Source organism: Neovison vison, chromosome 9 (assembly GCF_020171115.1).
Source record: "Neovison vison isolate M4711 chromosome 9, ASM_NN_V1, whole genome shotgun sequence".
Taxonomy (NCBI): domain Eukaryota; kingdom Metazoa; phylum Chordata; class Mammalia; order Carnivora; family Mustelidae; genus Neogale; species Neogale vison.
The window spans coordinates 101,065,090-101,076,994 of NC_058099.1; the positions used below are offsets into that span (position 1 = coordinate 101,065,090).

Below are 11,905 nucleotides of genomic sequence, written 5' to 3' on the forward strand. Positions count from 1 at the left end.
GTTACGCATTTCCATCGACTTCAGTCACCCAGCCAAAAGAACTTTTTCAAAATTTCGTTACAGGCAATATATTAAAATTGTGAAGTAGAACTATTTCAGCTTTCCTGTGTGTGTGGATGTGAGTGTGTCTCTATGTGTGTAAGAAACAAGATAGAAGTTTTAGATGAATAAATAACATCTAGACCACGCAGGGAAAACAAGCACACATGCTGGCCACGGCTTCACGGCGAGCTGTGACCCTGAGACCGACAAGTCTCCGTAGTCCCGGAGAAATACAGGCAGGCCGGGACCCAGGAGCAGCGTCTAGCCTACGAGGAAGAGCGCACCTCAGGGATTCCCAACCGGGGGCACGCCCGGGTACGGCATGGCGTCTGAAAACACCCACGTCCACCGTGATAATTACGATTTCTGTTTCTGTAGTTAGGTATCACTGTTCACTAACAGAAAACTCACTTAAACACAATGCTGTACCCAGACTGGCAGACTAGGGCATGCAAGTGCATGGGGTTTTCAGATTGAAGAAGTCCTCATACTCCCAAAGATTAGGAATCACAGAGCAGCTAAAAAGAGACGAAAGAACCCTGCTCTAGGCGTCAAGAGAAGTGCTCCAGCCGAGTCACTGCCTGTAACCAGGCCCTAACCTCACAGGGATTCTGTCAAATAAGAGCGTCTGACCGGCTGTACGAGATCTTCTTATTTTAAAGCTTTTCCTCTCACATGTTGTAACAATAATTCAGAAACTCGGTCAATGTCACAATTTTAGGAACCTCGTGATTTTTTCCCCAAAATTATTTACTTTGTGTATCACTGGTTACTAGAATTTATTACTGGAAGATAATTATTTCAGAGAAAGCGTGGAGACAGGGACAAGAAAGTAACCCTCGGACTCCCGGTCCCGAGGCCGACGGCTGCACACAGGGCCCCGCTCAGCAGCGCCCGCGTCCCCCCGGCCCAGCCACGCGCCGGGCCGCCCTCCCCGTCTTCTCCCTCCCGAGAGTCCCTTAACGTCCGACTGGGTCCGTGTGCGTCTGTATAATGAAATACTAAAAGGATAAAAATAACGTAATATAAATTTCAACTTTTATTAGGAAAAGAATGAGCAGAAGGGTAGAAGCGGGGCTTCTCTATTTCTGTACATTTTAGACATTTTGTGTACATTTTGATTCCCAATTTTTTAAAAAATAAAATTTGATTTTAAACATTTCAATGTAAGTGAAATGTGGCTATCGATTTTAAATAGTACATTTAAAAGACAAAGTAGGGGTCACTCGGTCCAACCTTCAACACACTAGGGATCACTTTACTGGCGCTGCTCCATCTGCTCTGTGGCGTATTAGAAAAAGGATCTAAGAACCTTGGGACGCCTGGGTGGCTCCGTCGGTTCAGCCTCTGCCTTTGGCTCAGGTCATGATCTTGGGGTACTAGGATAGAGCCCCACATCGGGCTCTCTGCTCAGCGGGAGCCTGCTTCCCACTCCCCCCGCCCCCCGCCTGCTGCTCTGCCTAGTTGTGATCTCTGTCAAATAAATAAATACAATCTTTAAAAAAAAAAAAAGAAGAAGAATGAAGCGAAGTCGAGAGCCGGAGCCCCTGAGAGGGAGCAGGAAGGCGGTCTGAGATGGCCGCGAAGCCGCCAACGTCCCCGCGCTCCCTGAACCACCGCTGTTCGGAGCCCGATTAAGTTCAGCAACCGCACGCCGAGTCCCTGTGGGCTGTGTTCCCAGAATACAAAAGATGACTTTGAAAGAAGAACGAAAAGAAGTCCCCATCCTCCAGAATCTGAGGCAAGAGCGCTTTAGAGCTCCAAGTTTCGGGAAACAAACTGGGCTCCGCTGGAGATCGGACGGAGGAGAGGAACCTTACGGGGCGGAGAGGGAAGGGGAAGGCGAGGAACCGGAGGGGCTGGAGGAACTCAGAGTTAGGAGCTGAGGACGACAATGGAAGTTCTGACTACGTGGCAGCCTGCGTTCTTCAACAATAACACACGAGGCCTGGCTAAATTCAGATTTCTACACTGGTATAATCTATGAAAATTTTAAGTGCTCATTTTCCACTCTGCAAAGGGATTTTACAAACGGGACTTAGAGTTCATGTGCACCTCCTAACAATGACAGGCCGACCCAACTGCCTCTTTCAAATATATGTGAGAAAAGAAAAACCTTCCCGAGAAATTTGAAGGAAGGATTCCATTACATATACGGGGTTACTAACATAAATGACCTGCCCCAATTTTACTAAAATTCAAACACTGATTTTCTTTAACAAAATCCAGTAACAAACCTCCTGAGTTAAACCATACAGCAGAAGATGACCCAGGTCGTGCGCAAGTTACAAAGCAATGTGAGAGGCAACAAACCCGACGGAGCCTCGGGAAACAGTGTTCGAGGCCACGGTGTTCATCTGGGAAAAGCATGTGCTATATTACTTACTACGTCCCCAAGAAAGCAACCTATAAAAAGGAGGTGTGAACTGGTCTAAAGCACCGCAGGCTTTCTCAGGGTACCAACAAGCGAGAAAAGCAAAACACACAGGCAGCAAAGGAACCGGGAAAATAAGAATCTCCGAGGAGCCGCCCTGTCCTGTCAGCCAGCAGCGGGGAAGCCACGAAGGCAGGAGGGCCGGTGGGCTCGGGAATGCTGAATTCTGAAATGCCGCTCTGCCTTCACCGGATCGCTGTCACTCCTCAGAGATTCAGGTCCCTGGGATTTCCTTCAAGGCCCCAGTGCTCTATGTCCTTCTTCCCCACAGCCCCCGAGCAGCCCTCCGAGGCCATCGGACGTGGGCTGGACTCCATCGCCTGGACATGCAGTCTCCTGGTCCTACAGTCACAGATACAAGAACCCTAACTCTAACTCTCTCCGTGGAAGTTCTCCATCCTGTTCAAGCAACAATGGAAATGTCCTTAAAGCCCGTCTAAGAACTGCTAAGGGCCATCACTGAGGGCCTCATGGGCCATACCGGACGGGCCCCAGGCCTCCGACAGCCCCGCCAGGCGGGCGGCCTTCTCTGCCTGCAATTAGGGCGGGGCAAGCAGAGGCTCTACCACAAAAGGCCTTCACCCCGCCGCTGCGGAGGATAATCCCCCTCTCTCCGATTACCCAGCTGGAGTGAAAACTAGTCTTTTCAGGCATGCCAGGGTACACTGGAAGCCAAAATAGAACTCATTTACACTCAGTGTTTCTTAAATACCACAAAATTCTGCAGTATTTTAAGGTGGAAGCCACAGAGGCTGAACCCTGACGCACTGAGGGCTCTTGAGAAAGAAACTGAAACCTGTCGCCCACAACAAAGACACTCGCCGCACTTCCCGTCGCTCTCGGCAGTATTCTGGTTTTGCTCTAAAGCTTGAACAGACACTTGTTTAATGAACAAAATACTACGTGCTGGTCCCTCAAATGTCTAACTGCCTGAAGGGGATTATCTCATTTATATTTTTACTGAAAAAAAAAAGTTTACGCTTCAGCCAACTTCCACTTTGATTTGTAAATAACGATACTGTGGGTTATCAGCATTTACCTTCCTCATCTATATTTTTTACTCGTTTTCCTATTTTACTAGTTGAAACAGATTCATTCAATCTCATGGCATGGAAACAATTATAAAAATAAAAGGCAAGACAACTTAATCTTTAGCTTTTGGTAATACAGTACCATCGGGGGGAAATCCTAATTTTCACTGCTGTAGATGCCAACTTATAAATACAGTCTGTAGACACATCACATCCTTACGCAGCAGCTACTACAAACAACGTCCGAAGCAAATGTCTATCCCCAGTGCCTTTCACTGGGGGAGCTGCTGCCAGGCAGTCAAGGTCTTCGGCGAGCAAACGCGCACAGAGCGTTCTGGGTAGAAGACTCGACTCTTCCCCCAGCTCATCTTTCATAAATATTTCACATGCACTACAAATATTTTAGCGGCTCAAATTATTTTTTCGACTTACGAAACAATCAACAGAAAGTTCCTTAACTAATAAAAAGCATTTTTTTTTTCTCTTGTAAAACAGTAAAAAAAAACAGACAAAGAAAATGCTGGTAATGGAATTCAAATCACAGAACACTTCATAATGGAAAATAGGCTATCCCGGAGGAAAACTTAAACTATAGTTCAACGTCCTAATAAAATGTATTTACATACCAGCACAGAATACCCCCGGGACTTCACTCCGGACTATTATGGTCCGCACTTTCTTATCAGATTTTAAAGCATCCACAGCTTTTGAGAGCTAAACAGATAAAGGGAGGGTAAGGAGGGGAAAAAAAAAGAAATGAGGAAAAAATTACTTTTCAGATTGATGTCAACATTGTATCTTAATATTAGAAACAAACAGCTTAATCTTTATACTCACCATTTTTATCAGATTTTTACTGAATGAATTTTTGGCATAAGCTCTGTTTATTCCCAGCACCACAATTCCTAGTGAAAAACAAAACAAAATGGCACAAGCATCTGAGTTAGTGAGTACTCAGGGTATAACTCCCACACACACAGCTGGAAACTTGGGACTTGGGAAATCTGCCCCTTTCTTGAGGTTCATGCCAAGAGCTTTGTCCTCATTTTCATGTTTACCCTCCTTCTCAAGGTAAGCAGATTTCAAACAATGCCGTATACGTGATACATCTGTAAGCGTAATCCAGGGCTCCACGCGCACCTCTTTCTTCTATCAGAAAACACCTTGATTAACATCCTGGGGCTTGCCCTTTATCTCTTCCTACGCACCACCAAGGTAATCTGGCACATTTTCCCAGATGTACTTATTAGTGAAAACTCTCAATTACAGAATACTATTTAAAATGTGGTTTCATCATCTTCAAGCCCATACGGAGGTAAGAGCCAGCAAGGCCTTGTCCCAGGCAAGCCCCGTGGGACCAGCTTTTCGGCAGACGTCAGGAGTTAGTATTCCATTCACTCTTTCCACCAGTCCACATAATTCTCAGCATTTCCATCCCAAGTTTCTCGCTGACTCTGTCTGACATACTTAACCTGAAAGCACTTCCACTGAGACTGAGCCCAACAAGTAAGTCAACCTCAATCTCTAAAAGCAAAGTTCCTTCTTTCTCCCGTGAAGCCCGGTCCTCCCTCCCCACTCCCCTAATTCTACACGGAACCCACCATACCCACCATCGCACTCCAAGTGCTTCAGTCCAACCATCAATTCTCCAAAAACGATTATGCACAGAATCCACCCCTCCTTAAATTCCTTTGTCTCCAAAACATCTGCATACGAAGACCTTGGCATGATATTCAAAGCCCTGTATGACCTGTACTTGACCTTGCTTGTCCCATGAATAAGGACCACTTCTCCCAGTGCAGGGAAATGCCTTCCACCTCCTTGGGGCTGGGGGTGGGTGCGATCCTTACTGAAACGGAGTTAGACTGAAGACAACAAAACGTGTGCATGCGTTCTCCATGCAAGAAACTGCAAACCTATTTTCAGAGAGAGTACAGACATAAACTTCAGCTCACAAAATAAATTTTCAAGAATTCCAAACGATCTCGGCATGGAGAAAATCATGAAGAACTCGTATCTAGGGGCGCCTGGGTGGCTCAGTGGGTTAAGCGTCTGCCTTCGGCTCAGGTCGTGATCCTGGGGTCCTGGGATGGAGCCCCACACCGGGCTCCCTGCTCGGCGGGGAGCCTGCTTCTCCCTCTCCCTCTGCTGCTCCCCCTGCTTGTGCTCGCTCTCTCGCTCGCTCTCACTCTATCTCTGAGAAATAAAGAAAATCTTTTTAGAAATAAATAAGAATTAGAAAAAGAAAAAGAAGAACCACCACCAGCAGCAGCAGCTGCATCCAGAGCAGGCTCTGCACTCAACCCCGATGAGGACAGCCCTGTCACTAGCAGAGCGCGGAAGGATATGCCAGACAGGCTCCCACTGCTTCATGAAGCCAAGAGACCCTCAGGGCAACCCCAGAGGAAGGCGCTATTTCTGTCCTATTGAACAGGCATCCCCCCCCCCCCCGAGTGTGCATCGTTAACTTTAAAGATGCTCCTAAAAATACTGTCTCTATCAACCACCCAGCCAAAACACTACTACCTATTTGTTCACAATAGCAGACGTCAATGGTATGACAAACATCTTGGAAGGCATTTGGAAAATGTAAAGAAACATCCTGTAACTGTCACCAAGTGGAATCTAGGGTTTGCAGGCCTGAAGCTTCTAAAATACAGGGAGCCCTTGTAAGTAAAAGAATACAAAATCACACACAGAGAACCAGGGACAGAAATAAACATTAAAACCTTCAGAATTTTAAAAACTTGAGAACTACTACATTTTCTTTCCAATTATGTATATGACCTACACACGACCTTCCCTACATCTTTCAATTTTTATATTTATCAATAATTCTGAAAAAAAAAAAAAAAACACAAAACTAATCAAATGGAATTGTAAGGAACCCCAAGGGGTGAAAATCTTGAAAAAGAAAGATGGAAGTCTTCATTGAAGGACGTGATCAGGACACTTCCTGACTTCAGAACTCACTACAAAGCACAGTAAAAACACTGGTCGGGACAGACCGACAAGCAGATCAATGGAGCTGAGAGCCCAGAAATAAACACCTACTCTGTGGCCAACTGGTTTTCAAAAAAGATACTGAGACAATTCAGTGATAAAAAAAAAAAAAGAGTCTTTTCAACAAACAAGGGTGGACAATTGGAGGTCAGCCATCATAGAATGAAACTGGACCGTCCCCGCACACCAAATATAAAATGATCTTAGAACGGATGTTAGTCACACTGTGAGACCTAAAACTGTAGCTCTCTCAGAGGAAACACATATAAATCTTCATGACCTTGGATTAGGTAGCAGAGTCTTAAACATGATAACAGAAGCACAAGTGACAAAAGAAAAAAACGTAATTCATTAAAACTGCCCAGTTTAAAAAAAAAAAAAAACTCATACAATAGAAAGTATTTGCAAATGATACATCGGACACAGGGTTAATAGCCAGATTATAAAAGAATTTGTACTACCCAGTACAAGAGGACAAACGACCAGAATGAAAAATGGGCAGAAGGTGGAAACAGCTGTCTCTAAAGGAGACAAACGGCCAACAAGCACACGAAGCCACGGTCCAGTCGTCTGTCAGCGACGCTCACCACCACCCCGTGAGTCACCACCTCCGGGCAGCAGGACAGCTGCAAGGAACAGCCAACGGGACAAGCGCTGGCGAGCGGCGGGAACCCCGCGCACTGCCGGTGAAGAGGCTGAAGTGGCGCGGCTGCGGGGAAACCAGTCCGGCGGGCCTCCGGAGACTAACCCTAAACCACCACAGGACCACTGACTCCAGCTAGTATCTACCCAGGAGAAACGAACACGTACGTCCAAACCAGTCAGTCTAGTGCTCAGCAGCATTACTCGTAACACCCGCAAAACAGAAGCAAACTGTGGTCTAGCCATTCGGTGCAATACAAAACGGAACAGGGAACATCATCGGCATTCACGGCACGAGCCCGGGAGCTGTTTAAAGTGCGGACCTTGGATGGCGGGGCCCGAAAATGAAAAGCTGGCACCATTCCACCGTGCTTATTTTATTTACTATTACCGTGTGCATATATAATATTTTTATTTTAGAAATGTTGTGAACTTGAGTAATTTACTACTATTACTACAAAATAACATGTAATGCACAAAGTGCTGAAAACCAGGAACAGATTACCTCTAATAAACCACATACAGACCCAAGTTCTTCAAAATACACCATTAAAAAACTGAAAACCGGGGCGCCTGGTGGCTCAGTGGGTTAAAGCCTCTGCCTTCGGCTCAGGTCATGATCTCAGGGTCCTGGGATCGAGTCCCGCATCGGGCTCTCTGCTCGGCAGGGACCTGCTTCCTCCTCTCTCTGCCTGCCTCTCTGCCTACTTGTGATCTCTGTCAAATAAATAAATAAAATCTTTAAAAAAAACTGAAAACCCACAAAATGGTGGGAAATTTTTCTGCAAATCATAGATCTGATGAGGGACTTGCATCCGGAATATGTTAAAAAAAAAAAACACTCTTACAACTCAACAGTAAAAAGACACACCCAGTTAAAAAAAAAGGCAAAGCCTGTGAGAAGACGCTCTGTAAAGCAGACAGACAGGCTGCATCGCTAGCCATCAGGAAGCCCGAAACAAAGTCACAAGGAGACGCCACCTCCCGGGCAGCGGGACGACTGGAACCAGACACACGAATGCCAGCAAGCGTCGGTCAGGACGTATGGAGACCGGAGCCCGCACACCTCCCTGCAGCCACCCTGGAGAAGCATGGGAGCTCCTCGAAATGTTCACCACAGAACTGTCACGGGACCCAGCAATTCCACTAAATGGACGTGAAAGGAAACGTCCCCAAACACTCACATGAATTGTTCACCGTCTCCAACAAGTGGAAACGACCTAACTGTGTGTGAATGATGAACAAACCAAGCGTGCCCTGCTCCATCCAAACACGGGCACGTGACCCGACGCCAAAACGGAAGGAAGCGCTGACACCCGCTGCAGCGCGGATGGCTGCTGACACACGGGGACTGGAAAACGCCACCGAAGCCCACATCGACGGCTTCTTCATGTGCAGCGTCCAACGGCGACACAGCTGCTGCACAGAAAATAGATACAAGGGCCCGATTTTGCGGGGAAGGGAGTGTGAGGATGGGCAGCCATGACTAAAGGGAACAGGGCTTCTGTCCGGACTGATAAAATCCAACTTGGTTCCAAAGCTGGATCGTGGAAATGGCGGCACAACTCTCTCCATATACTAAAATCAACTGTATGTTTTGAATTTTATGGTATGTGATTTATAGATCAACAAAGATTTAAAAATACATACATCTTGGAGCACCTGCGTGGCTCAGTGGGTTAAGCATCTGACTTCAGCGCAGGTCCTCGCCCTGGGGTCTGGCTAGGAGTCTGCTTGTCCCTCTCATATCCCCCTCCCCTGCCAGAGCTCTCTCTAGTACACATGCTCTCATATAAATAAATGTAATCTTAAACATATACATACTTTAATATGTATTTTTATAAATATAATTCCCATGCCATAAAATGTATGAAACTGCGTTGTTAAAAACATGAGAAAGTAAATAAATAAAGATAAAAACATGAGGAAAAATATATGAAAGAAATCAATCTGCTGAAAACGAAAAGCAGGCGGATGTCAGAAGACCAGCTGGCAGAACCCCGGCGACAGCCCCCTTAGAGACGGTGCTGGCTAGGACCAGAGCAGCGTCGGAGAAGAGCTCAGAGGACAGTGGGAAGATTTCAGAGACCGTCGGGAAATCCTGATAATCCGGCTGTAAACTAGAAGCAAGGAGCAGGTATCCAGAACGACTTGCGTGAAGGCCTCGCTTATGTGCTCTGTTTCTGCCAGCCGTTTTCCTAACATGGCTCATAAAGCTCATCTCTGGAATGGGTCACAATTGTGAGCAGAAGCTCCGTGACTGGGAGAAGTCTGGGAAGCGGCCAGTCTGGGAAGTGGTCACTGCATTCTGGGAGGGACCTGCAAAGGGACACGCAGAAGAGCGGCAAAGGCAGGAGGAGCCACTAGCAGTTTCTAAGTGGGCACAGCAGCCATTCTCGGCCTTGAGCAAAGGCAACCCCAGGACGCGTGTGAACAATCAACTGAACAGTCAACCTGGGAAGGAGAGACCCTGATGAACCACGGCCACCACAGCTGCTCGACAACCCCGAGGAGGTCAGACGACAAAGCAAGAAACACCTGCCACAGGACCGGTCGGCTGACTGCGTCTCCTCCGCACACTCGGGTAGGGACCCAGAGCACAGACGAAGGCCGGTGCATTCTGCACAGACTCGCTTCCAGCAGCCTCAAGGGGCCCCCGGGGTAAACAGCAGTTTGGGGCTGCTCCGACCCTGCCTCTGAGAAAACTCTCGGAGTCTCCGACCCCTTGCGGGCTGCTGAGACCCTCCAATTCTGCACTGGCCCCGACGGAAGCAAAGGCACGGGAGGGACTCCTTCACCTGCCGATTCCTTAACCTCGTGCTTTCCTTCGCTCGGCGAGTTGCGGGTTTGCCAGAAACCAGAGCGTCTGCGTTCGCCGACCCTAAGCTCTCATTCAAAGGAAGCTGAGTCCACTTTGCTGGAAACCAGGACTTCTGAAGGGCGGGTTTTCACAGGTCAAGGGAACGGTAACATGGGGACTGCCGGAACGGTCTTGGGCGCTTTACTCTCTTCCCTTTGGTCCACCTGGATCCTAACTCAAGCACTCACCCGACGTTCTGTGAAACCACCTGCATCTGTCGTCCTTCCGTCCTGGGGACCAGAATCCCAGGTCACGGCACGACGGCGGCACCTGCATCTCCTGCGCGCTGCGGGGACACCTGACTGAAACCCCAGTCGGACCAAGCTTGCCAAAAAGGCTTCTCATCGCCTCGGTCCCAAACCTACTTTCCAGCTCAAAATTCAGTCCTCGCCTGCGGTGCCAACCGCAGCACACGCGCCCTCGACGACTCCCGGGGGCGCCCCCGCTCCGGATCCCGCGCGCTGCCCAGGAGCGCACCGGCGAGCTCCGCGGTCTACGGGGGCGTCCGGGGCCAGCAGGGGCAGTGCGGACCGGACGCTCACCCCGCGGTGCCGGCCCTGCGTCTCCCACTGCGCACACCTGCCGTGGAGGCCCAGGAGCCCTCGCTGCCCGGTAAGCCGCGCCGGGGAAGCCAAACCCGGAGCCGCCCCGAACACCCCGCCACGTCCTCCACCTCCCCAGGCAGAAGTGCCGGCGGGTCTCCTGCGCAGGCCCAGCCCCTCGCCCCACCAAGCCTGCAGGGGCCCTTCCTCGCCCGGAGAGCGGACGCGTGAAGACGGAGTCACCGCTGCCTCCCGCACCCCGCTCGGAGGACGGCAGGAGCTCGGGACCCCGCGTCCCCGCGAAGCGGCCGCTCGTCCGGCAAACGGCTGTCCTCCCTGTCCCGACCCCGTGGCCGCGCAGGGACCCGGGCTCCAGCGCGACCCTCGGGCAGGCGGCCCCCGCCCCCGCCCCCCGCGGCCGCGCCGTCTGCTCCCCGGCAGGGGCTCCAGGGCACGAGCCGCAGCCCCGCACGGCCGCCGCAGCCCGGACACCACGCACGCCGAGGCAGGGCTCCGGGCGCCGCAGCTCCGTCCCCCGCGCCAACGAAATTCCCGAAACGCGCCGGGGACGGAGCCGCGGCCGCCGAAACCCCCCCAGCCCGGGTCCCCGCGACAGACGGCACGCGGGGGGGCAACGAGCACCCGCGGTCGGCGACCTCGGCCCGGCCGGAGACCCCCGACGCTGCCGCGGGCTCCGGAGGCGCCAACCGCGAGCGCGCAGGGCCGGTGGGGGCAGGCGGGGCTCCGGCCGGGCCGCCCCCCGACACGGCCGTCGGCCGCGACCCCCGCCCCCGGCCCGCCCGGCCCGCCCGGCCCGCCCGGCCCGCGCCCCTCACCTCGGTTCTCCTCCTCCAGGTAGCGCACCCGCAGCTCGTCCTCCGGCTTCACGTCAGAGCTGTAGCCCCTCCGCGGGGCCGAGCCCCCGGCCGCGGGCGCCCAGCCGCGCGCCCACATCGCCGGCGCGACCCGCGGGCCCCTCAAGGAGCCGGGCAGCCTCCACCCGGGGCCCAGCCGCAAGCGAGCGCAGCAAGCGGCCGCCAAGCGAGCGCGGCCGACCCGCAAAGTGCCCAAGGCCCCGGGCGCCGCCGCCGCCGCCATCTTGTCTGTTTACGGCGTGGGCCTGCGGCTGCTGCCCCGCCCCCGCCGCGCGACGCCGCCGCACGCACGCACGCCGCCGGGCACGCCCACGCCCCGCCCCCGGAGCCCGCCTCCGGCGCCGGGCCCCGCCCCAGGCCCCGCCCCTCGCCGCCTCGCCCCGCCCCGGCCCGGCCCGGGGACGCCGCGCTCCCGCGGCCACGTTCCTCCGCATCCCCTGCCCGGCGCCCGGGATGGAGCGTCGTCCGGCGGAGGC

The 11,905-nt window shown here is 51.8% G+C and overlaps 1 protein-coding gene across 2 annotated transcripts in view; it reads right to left on the bottom strand.

Moving 5' to 3' along the window:
* AUH (AU RNA binding methylglutaconyl-CoA hydratase) overlaps nt 1–11,652 on the bottom strand; it is a 144,876-nt gene extending 133,224 nt beyond the window's left edge. For both annotated transcript variants that reach the window (XM_044266103.1, XM_044266102.1), the window contains exons 1-3: nt 11,391–11,652; nt 4,345–4,412; nt 4,134–4,221 (exon numbers count right to left, since the gene is read on the bottom strand). In XM_044266103.1, the coding sequence (XP_044122038.1) occupies nt 4,134–4,221; nt 4,345–4,412; nt 11,391–11,652 (418 nt within the window). The remainder of the gene's footprint in view (nt 1–4,133; nt 4,222–4,344; nt 4,413–11,390) is intronic.
* Between the last annotated feature and the right edge of the window lie 253 nt (nt 11,653–11,905).